A 17,233-nucleotide genomic window follows, 5' to 3' on the forward strand; every position below is an offset into this window, starting at 1 on the left:
AAAAACATCATCCACAATAACTTTGCCTGCTCAAAAATTCCTCTAAGCCTTATCTAGTTTGAATAGGGATGATTGATAGCACTGAGATCATCTTTTGGCACTTGTAAAATGTTGTGACATATGTTATTGAAACTCAGAAAGCGAGGACATCTTTACAGGTAATGCATAGTGATAGAGAATGAATTACGAAAGTAGCTAAACAGAGGAAGAGAGAGAGGGGTAGTTTTTCCTGAAGATAGTTAAGCGGCAAGAAGACGAAATTTGTTATTTTGTCCTTTTATTATAGGATTTTGTCGACTATTTACAACTAAATGGCTGTCGTTAAATACGGATAGAAAATTCCAGATTCGGTTTAGGCAGGTGTGGTGATCAGTCTTAAGAGATTGTTCCTTACATTCCAAGTTAAGCGCTATTAATAGCCTCCTGTGGATTTTCTCTAGGTTCTCTAGGCGCAGGATATTGCAGCCAAAATTCAATATAAAATCTAAATTGACCAGAGACGAGTCTGAACCAATGACGACCGACATGCAAAAAAAAAGATCTGGTGGACTCCTCTGTCAACCTTAATAGGAATAAACAGAAAACTGCATCGACGACAGTACAAGCCGTCACTGTAACGTGTGTGTACCGGATGTGTGTGTGTGTTTGTTTTGATCAGGTCTGCAGGTGCTGGCCACAGCTTCACACTACTGGCCTCTGGATTTGGCGGACGGGATTCACAGCCTCTCAGACCAGATTGGGGACAGAACAGGTCATGTTAATGGGACTAATATAAGTACGTCACACCTGCTCTGTCCGTCCGTCTGTCTTTTCATTCGTTCTTTCTCTTTCTTTTTCTTTCTTTCTGTCGCCACAGCTGTTTAACATTCCTCCACGGTCACGTCTTAGCTGCAGAAATCTCTGCGGCTTTGCAGCTGTCTTCGGTTCTTAAAACGAAACGATTCCCTCATTCGATTCGAAACGTTGAGGACTTGCCCGATTACCTCAAGCTGCGATGAAGACAAACGACTATGACATTTAAGGGTGTCAAAAGTACACGAGGTTTTTCTCAGTGATTTACTAGTCCGCTCGGACTTCTAGCCGTCCAAACTCACCAGCATGCATCGCTATAGTCAGATAGCTCTGCGGTGTCCTCAACAGATCTACTGCAAATGTGAAAAGCCGTGCTTGTTAGACAAACAACCACACGTCGTGCCACGTTCGGAGCATATTCCCAGTATGAGTACAGTATGGCAGTTGTTCTGTGCTGGCTAATTCAGAACAAATGGAGGGCTGAGAGGAATTCTCTGGGCCTCTCAAACTTGTGTCGACACAATGCGGCACATGTGCCGATCTGAAAGATATCTTAAAATCTGAATGCCACTTTGAATGTAACACCGTGACGCTAGTCGTCTTATCCAACATGTCTGCCTGAGTGTCTCACAATGTCCCTTTTTCTGTTTCATGTGTCCGTGCTCAGTTGTACATGTGTCTGTTGCTGAATCACCTGTTTGTTTCTCACTTTCTTTGTTGTTTCCACATTGTCTCCATCACAGCTGTCAGAATCCACAACCACACTGTCCTGACTACCCATAATTCTTCCTCTGTGTATACCAATGACTCTGCCTACACTAACATTTCCGCCACTGTAGGTGAGGCTTTTACACATGTTCACTTACCAGTTCAAAGCTGTGGGTCTTGGGGAATAGTGTCAGGTCCTGTACGTTTATGCAGACCTTGTATATCAGCAGGAGAGGGTAAACTGAAAAGCTCTGATATATGACCATTTACATTAGGGTAACTGAAGCGTGAATTGTTTAGTGCTGTTTAATCTGGCATTCTTTGGTGAAATCAGACCTTTCGTAAGGTTTACGACTCATTTTATTGGATCCAGCGTGTTTGTGAAACCGCGTTTGAAAACCTTGCCCCGTTTTGGAAATCTGCTGTATGTGGTGTGATTTGTTATGTCAGTTCGTTTAAAACAAATGTCCCAGCCAAAATTGTAAAGCCGTTTGAATCTGATTGATAAAGCAGCATCGCAAGAGTGCTGATATTTATTATAACAGTATTCTACTGTTTGAATCAGTTCATTTGTCTTTGTTTGCTAAATGATTTCTGATTTCATTGGCAAAAAAAGATCATATGGCCAGTTATGTCAGTGTATATTGCTGACCATTGCATTACTTAATTTAAGCTTACATTATTTATGTATTTATTGAGTGTATAGTCAGTAAGATTTTCTTTAAATATATATGCATTTATCTGATCAAAAATACAGTTAAAACAGTAATATTTTATCAATTAAAAATAAACTGCTTCCCTAATGTTCCGATTTTGTGCTCAAAAACATTTCTTCTTATTATGTTACAAATAGTTGTGCTGCTTAATATTGTTGCTTAACTTTTTTTTTGCATTTTTGGATGACAGTTCAAAAGCAATTTGAAATATTGTTTTTACTATATCTTTTTATCAATTCAATGCATCCTTGCTGAAAGAAAGAAAGAAATAAAATCCTGACCCTTGATTAATAGTGTAGTATGTCTAAAATGGCAACAGCTAAGAAGCTGTTTATTTTAAAATAACAAACAAACCACCATTTCGAAACTTAACAATATTTATGATAATCCTGATAGCATATAAAGACATTATTAATAACAGCTTGGCTTTCTTACAGTATGTAATTTTGTAATTCAGATCTCTTTTGTGTACATAATTGTTTTCCTGTAGGAAACCTTTTATTGATATTTCAGTTGCCTCAAATCTCATTAAGAAAAGCCACATTTAAGGTACTTCTGCACAATACTTCACAAAGGCATGCCGATACCCTTGATCTCACTGCATAGATGGATGTTTGGTCCTCTGTACCTCTTTATCTCTCTGCTCTCACAGTACAACTGTTGTTCACTCACTCCGTACTTCAGTCTGTCTCCTCTCTGTCTTCTGCCATCCACTGTGTCTTCACTGAGCACTCTTTTCCATGATCATCTCTTCTCTTAACTCATCCATTCATGAGGTGCGATGGTGCTGCGGCTCCCACTGTGATCCACAGATCCTGGCTTTTTCACTCTAATAAAGAAGGATTTATTGAACAAAGTCACTGCATTCAAAGAACAACTTACCATTGACAAAAAAAAAATAGACAATTATAAATCATCTGCAGTGCAGTTGTTCGGATGGGGGCTTTTAAATTCTCCAGATCCTCATAATTCATGAGATCTGCTCTTGTTTTAGAGTTCTCATATTTTTACTATATGGGTGAAAGGTTAGGATTTCCTCATAAAGTCTCTAGTCAATACATCACATGAACGACTGACTTTGTGGAGCAAAAAACAGCTCTTTCCAGTTAAGACTATCAATTGATTATACACCTAAAATTGTCAGGGTTCAATCTGTGTTAGATAAAACGCAAGAACGGGGAAGTATGTTTGAGCACGAGATGATTATGAACTGCAATGCCTTCTGAAATTAATTTCAAGTGTTATAATCTTGCTGGTTGCTTTCTTGTCATAGAAATTGTAGAAGGAATGGGGAATAAGGGTATCTATCTAAACGGTGATAATGGGGCCACTTTCCTTCATTTTGGCAACTATAAAGACTCCTGCATAAGCGATCCTGCTCTCTGTGGACCTGCCGGTGAGTTTTTATTGTTCTTCTTCGCTCTTTTCTATTGTTATTGAAATGCATGAACGTCTTTATATGGTCATAGATGTATGACAGTTGAGTAATGTGTTGCTCAGGTTATACATGATGTAATAAAGGCTAATGGTTCAAAATTAAGTTTATATTTCTCAAGAGCAAATATATCAGCTTACATCAAGTGCTTTGTGCGTGAAAGCTGATATCATCTGTTATTCATCTGCTCACATCAGCACACATTCCTTTGCTCTCAAAAACAGAGAATATGTTGTATTTATATTTATTTTCCAAGGCTTGACCAAAGTAAGACTTGCAATATTGTTTGTGACGAAGTGGCCTGGATCTAATAAAGACGCTTTTGTTTACAGTTAGATTTCAGAATGTATTGGAAAAAGAGCTTTTTTTTTGGTTGTAGCCAAAGGATTATTAAAATCACACTTAAAAGCTTAAATGTATTGATACATTTAGTATGCTAAGTATTAATGGCACAACAATGTTAATATAAGGTAAAATATAATTATTTTGTGCTCAACGCTAAAGCTTTATTTTACTCTTACTCCTGGACAGGGATAACTTTCTCCTTCTTCTGGAAAAATAATGAAATAGATTCTCGTTTTGCGATTGCATCCGGAGGTAAAATCAAGTCAAGCGGTTTCTCTGTCTACTCCAACCCTCATGGCGGAAAGGTGGAGTTCTACACGAGAGGAGACTCCAAGACATGGAAAGCACATATTAAACTTCCAGGTAGTTCTTATTTAAGTGTGTGTGAGGGGGGAATTTAATTCAGGATGTGGAAAGTGCTTGAATGGTTTGGGGAACCGTAGTATTTCGCCTTATCTTTAAAGCCAAAAAAATATTTCCCATGATCTCTGAGTTTTGCTCACATGGCTTCATTTTGAAATACATTCTGGTTTGGAATTACATTTGCAGTCTAACCGTAAATATTTTGAATATGTAGTTTTGTGCGTAATTATATTGATTACATCCAGATGTCCAAAAGTACTTGAGTCGATAGGCAGCGGAATAAACGTTCGCTGTTGGACTTGACAGAGTGATTTCAGTTTGTGTGAAAAGAAATGGAAGTGTGAGTGAAAAAGTAGCTCAAGTCATATCATTCAGCTTCTCAAAAAAATGATAATTTCATCTAAAACTTCTCTGTAATTTGGGAATTTGTGTCATTTCCACAACACTTTAGTATCTGAAAGTGACACACTAAAGTTTAACAGTTTGGGGTCAGTAATATATATTTTTAAATACATCTGTGAAGAAATTAAAGGATAGCAAACACAATTATAATGTTATTAACATTTATATTTTCAATAACTGCTGTTCTTTTGAACTTTCTACTCGTCAGATCGACCTGAAAATATGTCTTAGAGTTTACACAAAAACATTTGCCCACCCCAACTGTTTTTTAACATTGATAAAAAGACTATGGAGAAATGGCTGCTGGAAACTCAGCTTTACAATCACATGGATTACATTTTATATGTATTCCTTTATATGTCATATATTCAAGTAGAAAACGGTTATTTTTCATTTTAACAGTGTTTCACATTAGTACCGTTTTTATCAAATAAACGCGGCCTCTAGGATAAAGTCAGAAAATTAACAAGATCCCCAAGTATCCTCTCTAATACTAAAAATGGGTATTACCATAAGGATAAATCAATTCCTTGAGAAGAGAGACATTACATACTAAATGGGATGATGTGATGAGACATGCTCCATGTGCTATTTTATCCCTGGACAGATGAAATGAGCCATTGACAGTTCAGCTCAGAGTTTCTGTATACCATGTCTTATTGGCTTCATTATAAGCTGATGAAATCCATTCCACATGCTGTCTTCAGCTCTCAGTTTCTGTTCATTTTAAACTAGTCTTTTATGGACCCAGACACTACGAGTAGATCTGGAAATAATATTACCGTACTATTATCCAAACAGTCAAAACGTGAAATCGGCGTATGCTTGTTTAAAATTTCATTTGCTGGCTTTCTCTCTCGTCTTTATTTAGGGCCCTACTGGACACTCGTGCTCTTTACATGGACTCAAGCGGAGGGGTTAAAGGTGTACATTAATGGGACATTTAGTGTCGAAGACCCCACAGGAAATGTTTCACTTAACTACGGCGATCCCTATACTGACTTAGTCATTGGCACAGGAAACACTGGGAATTACAACCACTATGCCACAGGGGCCTTTGATGAATTTGTGATTTGGGAGAGGGCCTTGTCCCCTCAGGAAATAAGGCTGTACTACAGTGCATTCATTGGTAAGTTATTATGGAGCACATTGTAACTCAAATCTGCTGTCATTATTATTTTATTTATTTATTAGTTTCTTTTCTCTGTGGCAGCCTTCACTTGTCCAAACCATGTGCTTCTCTGCAGTTGTCAGCCATTGCCGTTGTTGTCAGGGTTTCCCAAATTAGCTGCACTTGATCTTTGGTGTCTCTGGCTTGTCCCAACTTGCCTTTTAGCAGATGACAGCACTCCATATTAAATATTCCTGGTTAATTCTATCTTTATTCTATCTTTAAGTAAAATAGCAGTTAAGCCACTAAACAGATCATTTAAACAATGCTTAAATGTATGATTGCATAATTGTTTTTGCATTGAATATAGAAAATATTCAATGAAAAAACCTTTTGGTAACACTTTTTAATAACTACACACTATGAATCATTAATTAAGCATAAGTAAATATTGTATTTTCATACTTTATTAATGATCAATTTATCATTTCTAAATTATGTTATTTTAAAAAGAGTTATTTAGGAGTTGTCCATGTTTAATAAGAACATTTATAAAGTCAAATTAAATGTCTAATAAATTATTTAAATGTACATTAATAAATCACACTATAATAGTTGCTCAGTGTGTTAATTAATGCTTTATTAACACACGTTCCTGCTGTAGTTCATGATTAAGTCAGGTAGTTATAAAGCATTTAGTAGATGCCAGTCATCTGTTTTTGTGAGTTCACCTAAGGTGAGGACAATCTATACCTTGTAAAGCATTTACAGAGACGATATGGAACACAGAAATATATTTTTTTCAAGATGCATAAAATTAAACTGTACTATTGTACACTTGATATATAAAAAACAAACCTCTGCAGTTTAACAGAAAAAAAACAACTGTACATTATTTTTTCCATCTTGAAATGAGTAGTTCTGTATCCCTTTGTGCTGTATTTATTATTTTCTGTTAGGAAGATAAATGCCTTTAAATCTCCTTTGCAATAGATATGCTTATAAATCAACAACATGGCATTTATAGCTGTATTTATAAGCTGCTTACTAATGACTGTTAATGTTGGAACAATGCTTTATAAAGGATGAATTTATTATATAATTATATTTATATTATTAATGCTTACCTAATGATTCATAGTATATAGTTATATAGTTTTTTGAAGTAAAAACACTTGAGTATCTATTTTATGATATACAGTGTGACTTAGGTCTGCTAATTTGTTGGGGGCAACAAATGATGTTTAATATTTTTGTGTTCAAAAATTTGGGGTCAGTAAAAGCATTTACTTAATCAAAAGTCATACTGAACATATATTAATTATGATGTTACAAAATATTTTGATTTCACATGTATGCTTTCTGTTCATTAAAGAATCTTAAAAAACCCAAACTTATTTACATAATTTCCAAATAATTAAGCAGCACAACTGTTTTCAATACTTTTAAAAATAAGATGTTTCTAAGCTCCAAATCAACAATATTACAATGATTTCTGAAGGATCATGCAACACTAAATACTAAAGTAATTTGTTGCTATTATGGCATTTAAAAGTATGTTAAAATAGAAAGTATTTTTAATTGTAATAATATTCCCCTAATATTACTGTTTTAATGTATTTTTGATCAAATAAATGCAAATGAAAGTAACTTTCAAAAACACTTTCAAAAAGAAAGAAAGAAAGAAACAAACAAACAAAAATACTTTCCAACTTTCCAACTTTTATATTGGTAAATCGTCCAGTTTAATACAAATTAAAAGATGTGTACTTTGAGGTGCCATTGGTGGAGATCATAGCTAAAAGTAGGATTTCAGAATGTTTATTGTCTGTATGGATAAGAAACATCTGTGATGGTGCCGCTTTGCTTTTTTGCCATTATTGGAGTTATTACCCTGCATGCAGGTTATTATAGAGAGGAAGAAGCATTTGAAGACAATTTCCTTTAGAGACACTGGTCTACATTCCACCAGTCCTTAAACCACATTGAAACGCACTGTTAAAATACCATTATGTGTTTGTATGTGTCGTCGAAGGCAGTTTTGTTGGCTTTGGTCGTAACTGCGCATATCTTTACCTTATATGTATGTGGCGGCAGGACGAGTTTTATATCAGGGTTTTGTTTTCTTTTAAACTGCATGTGTTTGGAACTTCATTTGGGCAGCTGGTTGAAGTTTCTTGCAGGCAAGATATCTTCAGTGTGGCAAAGACAAACGTGAGCTCCAATAAGGCTACAAATGGTTTCCATCTTCATCAGTGTCAGAGAGCAGACCAATGAGGTCTTTAACACCTGGAGAAAACTACCCGTTAATATTCCCATTCATCTCAGTGCCATTTGGCAAATGCCCACCATAATGGTGTAGTTACAGAATTTGCCAGCAAGGGCTAACATGGCCATGCTAATTAGACAAACCTTGACCTTTTAGACCAGACAGCACAAAAAGCTTGAAGTCATGCCTTTCCATTACCATACGAAGAAGATTACATTTTCTCCCAAAACTAATAAAAGAGAATTACATTAAGTACAATAGTGGACTGGTCATCTGGAAGGACAAACCCGGAGTGATTCCTTTTTTTATTATTTTAGTCTGTTTTCCAGTAAATATATATTTAAACATACTTAAAGCAAGATACATTTACTGGAGAAGTAAAATTGACAAATAGTTTTGTCCAAAAATAAATACTTTGGATCCAGTAAATCCAGCTGCATGAATGTGAAACATAAAAAACATATTTTAAAATACATTTATATCTCCAGTAAATTTTTGAAACTTTTGGGGTGCAGCTTTACAATTCAGTTACACAACGCATCCATACTGGCACTTTAACAAATATGGATCCGTGGCTCTTTTAAAGTGCGGTGATAGTGATTATGTAGGTCGATGTTGGCACTCTGGAGTAGGTGTTGGCCACCACTTTAGAAACTGTGAAATATATCCTCTCACAGTGCTGATTGTTAGCCCCTGTTAGGGATAAAGACCTTTTGTTAATGATAAAAAAACTTGTTGTTGAAGAAGAGAAAATCTACTGTTGTTTTGCACACATCCAGCTGTAATAGGCTCTAATGAGGGGCATAGTACAGAGTCATTAGAGGGCTGCTTTGCCAGGGGCCCTATAAACCAGCTTCACTGCAACCGACATGTGCTTTCGGGGAAAGGTATCACATGTGCCTTTTCCAACAGGTGTGAACTGTTTGTTCTGTGAGATGAAGAGTACTTGTTCAAAGCTCTTTAGATCATGGCTTCTGTGCATAACTTTGATGTCATATTAATACAGCATCCAATTGTATGCTTATTATGCCTTTTTTTAAAACTATCCTATACTATTTTAAATGACTCTTATTTATTTATTAAATTTTTTATTGAAATAAATTAAATGTATTTTATCAAATAAATGTTTTTTTAGATTTCTTTTAAATTTCATATAATTTTATTTATCATTCGTGCCTGTTTTCTTTGTACAGTATTTAATTTATTTTTGTCACCACAGGTCGTAATACAACGCCCTCCACCTTTCCAACCAAAGCGTCCATCAATGTCACTGCTGCAACAGATATTCAGCTAAAGGTAAATTCTTCTGACCTGAGGTCACCCATTGCTCTGAATCTCTTTCTGTGAGTCAGGACTGTAGTTTCCCAGACCAGAGGAGTGTAGTAAGATAACAGAAATAAAACAACTTCATCACATATTTTTCCTAATTCCAGGGTTATCTAAGAGATTTCACATGGCGGGGAGCACTCATTAGAATATTCCCAAAAAACACTGAAACTTTGTGGGCAGTTATTTTGTTTGACTAATGTACCTAAATGCAAACACTTCTATAATCAAGGTAGGCATTAACCTGTCTAACGTTTCTCTCAGCGAAAGTAAGAAATAAGTTCTTTTGGTGAATTCAGCAGTATCTAATTACGAAACATGTTTGCGTTTGGTTTCTGTTAGTTTGATTAATTGAGTTCACTGGAACAACCACGAGTACAAGGCTGGATTTCTCACTCATCAGCCTTAATCAAAACCGTCCCAGCCTGTCTAGATTAACTGCAATGAAGTCTTTTTTTTTGGAGTTTAGGATTCATGAGTTTATTTAAGCAAAATAACAACTAAAAATCCCTCATCTCTTGAAGGTTACATATGTGATTTATTTAAATGTCACCACTGCCTGCTAATTGCAAAAAGTATACATATATTATGTTTTCAGAGATGTACAAAGACCTTACACAATGAACTGTTGTTTTCATTAACTTAGAATGACCTATATTTATATCCTGTATAATCCTGTATCACCACCGTAGCTTCTCAAAGGGAGGGTTTAGCGGGGAATGAGCCGTTGGTTGCAATTCACCATCTTATCCGCTAAATGCCCCTTAAATTTACACACTGCACTTTTGCGTTTTAGTTTTTAGTTTAGTTAAATTCTAAAGGTCCTTGCACAGAAATCCTGCATTTTTCCATTGTTTCATATTTGTCATCTTTTCCTATCAAAATTCTTGTTACGGATGCAAAAATCTGACCTGGTGTGATTTATTTCTCAACTGAAAATTCGGAGTCAGTGTGTAATGTCCTTCAGTCTATGTTTTTAAAAGTTGAACTAAAACTTGAAATTGAATGGTGTTCTCATGTGAGACATCGGAAACAGCCCCTTAAAGTTGTTTCTGGATATAGAGCTGGGATATGGGAAAAAATTTTGCTTATTGACATTTCTTGAAATAATTTCACACCTTTAAGATCTGTGGTGTAGCTGTGAGCATATGGAGAACAGCAGTCACCGAAAGCAGTGCACTCATTCTGTTGACTTAATTTGAATGCTTGTAAATTAAGTTGGCCATTCAAGACACTGACATACCCTCTAAAGGCTCTCAGCAGTGTTTGACACACCTCCTTTTAAAGGCCCTCAATCTGTCTGCTCAGATTCTTCTCTGCGCAGTAATTAAATGGAGTGGACGAATGCAGACAAACACACAAACACACACACACACACACATACAACAGGGCCTCCCAGACTACACCTCACACACCCTTGGATGATTAGGTGTTATGAAGCCGATGCAGACGTCGCTCTGGGACCATCCGTGCGCGTGTAGACGCACACACCCTTGGCAGACGTACAAGAGCACGGCAGGAAATGAGATGGAGGTGAAGCTGTAAACACAAACAAATTAAGCTCTTTTGGAACTATTGTTTCCTCCCAAACTCTGAGGAAATGGAAAGAAATCAGAGATTGAGCATTCATGCAAATGACAACACTTATTGCGTAAGGAGGTCAAATAGAAGAGAGAATTTTCCGTAATGGCCTCTTGTAGGGTATGGATGAAAAATAAGACATTAAACAACTAGTTTGGAGGTTCTTTTTTCGGAAAGTTCAAGTAAGACCCGCATTCAGATTTGCTGTTGACACTGACATTCACAAATGCCATGAGAATGAGATTTCATTAAATAATTTCAACTGCACTGTAAGCTCCAGATATTCTGATGCTTGTTGTTGAAATGTTTTTATTAAATTATGGGGAAACCAAAAGACGCCTTTATATTTTGAATGTCAAGTCCAAGCCGCGCCGAGCCATTACATGTGATTGTGGGTAGTTTTATGGAGTGCTGCTGTTACATATCCGCTTTTTTGTGTGTTATAGAGAACCACAGAGATGCCCAGACCTGCCTCCACAAAGCTGACAGAGGAAGTTCAGAGACTTCAGGACCCCATGCGGTTACAAGCGCTGGACCTCCTTCAGTCTCTATCATTTAGCCTTCCTAACAAGACTATACCTCAAGAAACTGCCAACAATCTTACACAGGTAAAGATTAAGGGTTTTGAAAATCATAAAAAACATTGAGGTATAAGAAAATACATTTTTCAGAATCTGCAAAATGCTCCTTGGAACATCTTCTTGGAACATCCATATTTCAATCAAATTATTACATTTTTGTCATTTTTTACGGAAATATTGTATTAAAAATTATAATGTAAAAATTAAGATACACTATAAATTACAGAGGGTGAAAGAAGGGAAGCATATTTCCTGTTTCCTTTAGACTTAACACACAAACACACATGTTTTTAACTAAGCTTTCATCTGCCCTGTGTGTTTTAGTCTCTACTGAAGAGCGTGGATGAGGTCATAACTGCCAGTGACTGGAGAGAAAATGATGAGGTACGTTTAATGGATAAATTGATGATTGGAAAGATGTAAAGATTCTATCAGTCCATTCATTCATAAGTAGGTCCAGATGAATTGGCAGACTTTTCCTGTGTTTCATCGGTTCCTTTGAGAGACAATGTCTAGAACTGAAAGAATTTTAAAGATGATAAAATGTGTTAAATGTTGCTGAAGGTACTACACACTTATTAGTAGCTACAAGAATCATCTGGTTCTTATTTGTTTAACCTCAGTGAGCCTTAACATACTTTGGACTTGTCTTTTGTCATGGTAAACAGTGGAGTCCAGCGGTCAATGGGCTGGTGGAAACGGTGGATAAAGTGATGGTGCATATGGCCTCCAAGCTTCGGTCCGGCCCAGACTCTGAGGCTCCTCTGGCCATAGGGGGCAAGAGCTCTGTAGCAGGTCAGTACATGCTCCAAAACACTTCTTCAAACTTCAGTTTCCAGAATATCAGTTCCTAGAAATTCACACTTCCTCCCCTTCTTCTACATACATGACTGACTTAAATATGTGGAGTATGTGCAATTATGTACACTGGGGGACTTGTGCAAAATCCACGTGCATAAATGCAGCATACAGGGTGTGCATCACTTAGGCCAGAGTTAAGGAATTTGCGGATTGAGACATAAATCTAAAAAAGCTAAAGAGCCAGCGGCCTTTTATTGTGTTTCTTTGCTACATGTCCTGTTTTTTAATAAAGTCTAACACATATGAGAAACAGTTTGTGCAATAATTTTTTTTACATATTCAGAAGTGCTTCTGAGTTAAAAAGCACTCAGAAATCTGCATGTTTGTCATGTCTTTTGGGGGGAAAACATAGCATGAAATGAATTAGATATGGGTCATAACATCTCTTGATCTGATATGATAAAAATGATAATTCTCATTGAAGCCTCGATTTCTGAATCTGGCCCTCTGAGATTCCACGCTTTAAAGTCAACTCTGTCTCTCATCCTCCCTTTGCTATGATAAGACTGTCTGCGAGAAGCAGAGGTCACTTGAGAAAACTTTTTGGGTTGCGTGAGCTTTTATTGAACTTCAATGTTATAGTCAGTGAATTAAACATAAATAAACACAAGATCACAGATAGAAAAAAGAACAAAAAAAGGTGCGGAGAAAAGACTTCACATAATATTATTTGGATGCAGCTTTGACATGATACCAACTTTTATCAGCATATTCTGTATCAGTAGTGTACAAATAATAGTTTTATAATAGCATTATAAAATAATAGCATAAATAATTTAGTTTTAATAGCATTAGAAAACTGAATCTGCTGTTGATGCTTTATTTTCAGTCAAACTGTTCACCTTTGTTGTTTGGTTAAAAAATTATGGAAAAGTATTGTCAAATATATTGTTAAAGTTGTTGTGCTTAATATTTTTTTGTTTGAAACCATGTTACATTATTTTAAGAATATTTGATACATTTGTTTCAAATTGTAATCATTATACGTAATATTATATATGTCTTTGCTGTCATGATAATGCAATGTAGCTTTTAAGTATTTTTCCAGATAAGTAAAAATTGCTTCAAGTTAACCAGACAATTATTCAAGACATGTAAGCGTCTATAATAAATACATGTTACAAATTACAAACAGCAGATCTAATAAACAGCTGAAGTAAACAGTGTTGACTGCGTTTACATTAAAACCTCACAAATAATTGCTATTTAGATGGTGCACAAATACATTCAGTACTCAGTACCAAAGACTTGGTAACAAAATGCCGGCCCTTTTGACTTTCTAGGAAGTGATGCATTTTCAAAACAGCAGTATACTTAAACTGAGAAGTGACTCATCTTTTTTTTTTAAATGTGTCTAGATTACTCTCTGATGAAGATCCCTCAGAACTACAACCTGCAAAACTATCGTTTCCCCACACAAGGGAAGAGTTACATCTCAGTACCAGGAGAGGCCCTCACAATGCAGTGTGAGTAACCCTAAAATCTGGTGTTGATCCATGTCCTGATCCTGCAGCTTTATGTTAATGAATGTCTATTACTGGAGTTGGCGCATTTGATTTATTTTATTTGGTGATTTCACTGTACCAGAGTGAAGAACAGTGGCTGTCTATGTCGCCTGTGCCATCCGTTACTAATGGGATAAATCATGCCTAAAGTAGCAAACCTTAATGCTTTTCCACTCTCCTAACCACAATTTAGCCATTATGTGCATAATGGAACAAACAAAACCTGGACTGGAGCATAGAAATATGAAATGGGATGAATTGCTAAACAAACTGCCAATCATATTTTCTTTTTTGAATAGACGGTTGTTGTTCTGAATCATTCCTACCCAATTTAAACAGTGATTATGAGTAAACGTGCGCGCACACACTTCTCCTCGCTTTTGGACATCTCAGACTGGGGTGAAAGGACACACTGTTTTCATTGTTTTTATTTGCTGTCTGTTTATTTGTTGTTTATGGCTGAAAAAGACAGTGCAATCGGCTCTGATGACTTCCTGCTGCTCTCTGACGAAAACCGCCAATCACACAAGCACCTCGAGGAGAGTTTCATTAAAAATTAAGAAAGTGTGTGCGTTTGCCTTCTTTCTTTATGTGTAAATGCGAGCAATAGTTAAAGAGTGAGTGTTGCAACGTTTCCCATGTGGTGGCGGTAATTATGAGGGCATTAAACGTTTTGTTTGTTTGACACCATTTTGGGGTCAGCTCCCCTCAGCTCCTCTGGCACCGCTCTGAACCTGAGCCCCGCTCTGTTCATTATAAACAGTTTTAATAATCTATTAAAGCTCTATTATCAGAAATGGCACATAAACGCTAGCACTGGCATTAATGTGCCACTGAACCGCTTCTCCGGTGCAGCCGGACATATGGTACACTTCATTAACAGAGCCTAGCAGAGCTTTTATACGCCAATTAAAGACCGCAAGAGAAGGAGCGCATTGAAATGCTCTGTATTTCCGCTGGGCCAAGTTACTTTCTGTCTTAATAAAAACATTTGTAGAGAGATTTTGCCCATTGGTTTGTGAAGTTATTGGCCCAGAGCTCATCTGAAGCCCAACTCACAGGAGTTTGTTGGGACACAGTGATATTGCACATTTGGTGTATTAACACCTGTAAAAACACTAATAAGTTGCAACAGTTCTCAGCATGTTTCACAATAACCAAAACTGCAAACAAGCATCACTATAGGTGCTTTTTCACAGATTGCAATTAAAATGAACCAAATAAATTATATTGGTATGGTTAACTTAAACTAAAACTATTAAAAATTGATTTTAGTAGTTAAAAATTAAGCTAAAACAAAATATAAATATTAGATTAAAACACTTGTATGTGCTTTGATGCAACCTGTGGTGTTAAAAGCGCTATATAAATAAAAATGATTGATTGATTGTATAGATAAATATAAATGAATAAGAATACAAATGAGAAAATCACATGATGAAATTACTGAAACCAAAATGAAAATGAAAATTTAAAGCAATGGTTAATTACTATTAATTTAAACAATATTTAAATCGTATTTAACTTTTAAATATTTATTTTGTGTGGGGCAACTTCTTTGTTTAAAACTATAAATGATACTTTGATCCCAATCATAATGTAAGTTATTTATACTGTTAATTGTGTGGCTCTAATTTAGACCTTGATGAAATGATAATGCCATGCTCAGTGGTCCACAACAGTTATTTTACTGTTATTAAGGTTATTTACACAAAATCTTTAGTCAAACTATGATAATTATGACAATTGTGTTTTCATGTGAATACTGGAATAGAAGTCAAAGGGAAACGGCCCTGTGTGTTTATCATTTAATGGTTGAAAAAAAAATGTAAGTAGAGTGTAACATATTTCTCCCTCACGCAACGTGGTGGTCCCTCATCGCACTCCTCTTGCGTGTGTGTGTGAACACACATCTTTCCCATTAGAGCTGCAGTGAGAAGAGTGCATGCAGTGTCTGTGATAATGAGTCTATGCTCTCTGTGCATTTCAACAGCAGCCCAACACATTCTTCGACACACACACATGTATCTGTGTGATCAAATGTTAATACTTTTGTATGTTATGTTTCCCCTGCAGCTCAGACCACGATTGTGGGACTTTTCTACCACAAAATGCACAACTACTACAAAAAAATAAGCCCTCTTCAAACAAGGTAAAGTGTATGTGTGTGTGTGTTTCCTGTTGTACATCATGTTCTTGTGAGCGTGTCTTTATCACTGTGGTTCTCTCTCATCTGGGACTCTGTGTCTGATACTCCCAGCCATTAAGCTGACTGATAACACTCTCTTTCCATCTTAACACAGCTATGATCAGTACTTATCTCAATTAATTTTTTTTTAGCACAGCTCTGGAACTCAGTTGGCTTTTTTTATGTAACTGAACAGGTCATCAGAGCTGAGAGATGATGCAGGGTAAATTCTTGTTGGCATTTAAACATAAAATGTAATAAAGTCAGTATTAATGGTTTGTGCCACCTACTGGTGTACAAGAGACTGCCTTTATAAGAGAGTCTGTAAATCATTCATTCATCTGATTTGCTTAAAACAATGCTTTGCTTACCATGGAAACAAGTGAGTAAATTGCATAATTCCCCCTAAATAAAGTAGTCGAAAAACAGTATGTGGAAAGAGTATTACTGCTGCTTAGAAATAATCTCTATTGTATAAAGCACTGTTCAAAAATAAAGATGACTTGACTTAAAAATACATTCATTCATTAAGGAAAAAAGTAGGTGAGTCACTAGCTCAACAGATACATTTAGAAACATTGATTAATGCACTAACAAAACAAACGGCACTACTGTTGGCTGAACAGTTGATTCTGCTGTGACTTAGTTTGGAGCAGTTTTCATTGGCAAAGCAAAAACAGACGATGTAGCTGAATAATGTAACTGCCAATAATTACCTCTAGTAAAGAACTGTTCCATAAAAACAAAAGCACAGTCTTGCTGTATTTCTGTTTTGATATGATTGTTGTTATCTTAATGCTACCCTTACTTTTTTCTTTGCAGATAGCAAAGAAACTATACAAGTTTCTATTGTAGACAATAACTGACTGTCCATCTCTGCAGGATAAATGAGGCAGTGGAATTTAAAGACCATAAAATCCAGATGGCCAGTCATCTAATTTCTCTGAAGGTGGAACCGTCTCCTGCTCTGTCTTTCAACCTGTCCACTGAGCCTCTGATTCGGATCGTCCTCACGCATCAGCTGGTAGGAGAACATCGATCTTCACCCTT

General features: G+C 36.1%; 1 protein-coding gene across 2 annotated transcripts in view; it reads left to right on the top strand.

Moving 5' to 3' along the window:
- The window catches only part of adgrd1 (adhesion G protein-coupled receptor D1), a 42,279-nt gene that overhangs the window by 824 nt on the left and 24,222 nt on the right, over nucleotides 1-17,233 (top strand). Inside the window, exons 3-14 of one of the 2 annotated variants that reach the window (XM_043246614.1) lie at nucleotides 659-775; nucleotides 1,536-1,631; nucleotides 3,490-3,612; nucleotides 4,183-4,359; nucleotides 5,633-5,890; nucleotides 9,361-9,437; nucleotides 11,495-11,656; nucleotides 11,954-12,013; nucleotides 12,298-12,424; nucleotides 13,849-13,956; nucleotides 16,072-16,147; nucleotides 17,066-17,207. In XM_043246614.1, coding sequence (XP_043102549.1) covers nucleotides 659-775; nucleotides 1,536-1,631; nucleotides 3,490-3,612; nucleotides 4,183-4,359; nucleotides 5,633-5,890; nucleotides 9,361-9,437; nucleotides 11,495-11,656; nucleotides 11,954-12,013; nucleotides 12,298-12,424; nucleotides 13,849-13,956; nucleotides 16,072-16,147; nucleotides 17,066-17,207 — 1,523 coding nt within the window. The remainder of the gene's footprint in view (nucleotides 1-658; nucleotides 776-1,535; nucleotides 1,632-3,489; nucleotides 3,613-4,182; nucleotides 4,360-5,632; nucleotides 5,891-9,360; nucleotides 9,438-11,494; nucleotides 11,657-11,953; nucleotides 12,014-12,297; nucleotides 12,425-13,848; nucleotides 13,957-16,071; nucleotides 16,148-17,065; nucleotides 17,208-17,233) is intronic. The other variant, XM_043246616.1, reaches the window with a different exon arrangement.

The sequence above is a fragment of the Puntigrus tetrazona genome, chromosome 8 (genome assembly GCF_018831695.1).
Source record: "Puntigrus tetrazona isolate hp1 chromosome 8, ASM1883169v1, whole genome shotgun sequence".
In the NCBI taxonomy this organism is placed as follows: Eukaryota; Metazoa; Chordata; class Actinopteri; order Cypriniformes; family Cyprinidae; genus Puntigrus; species Puntigrus tetrazona.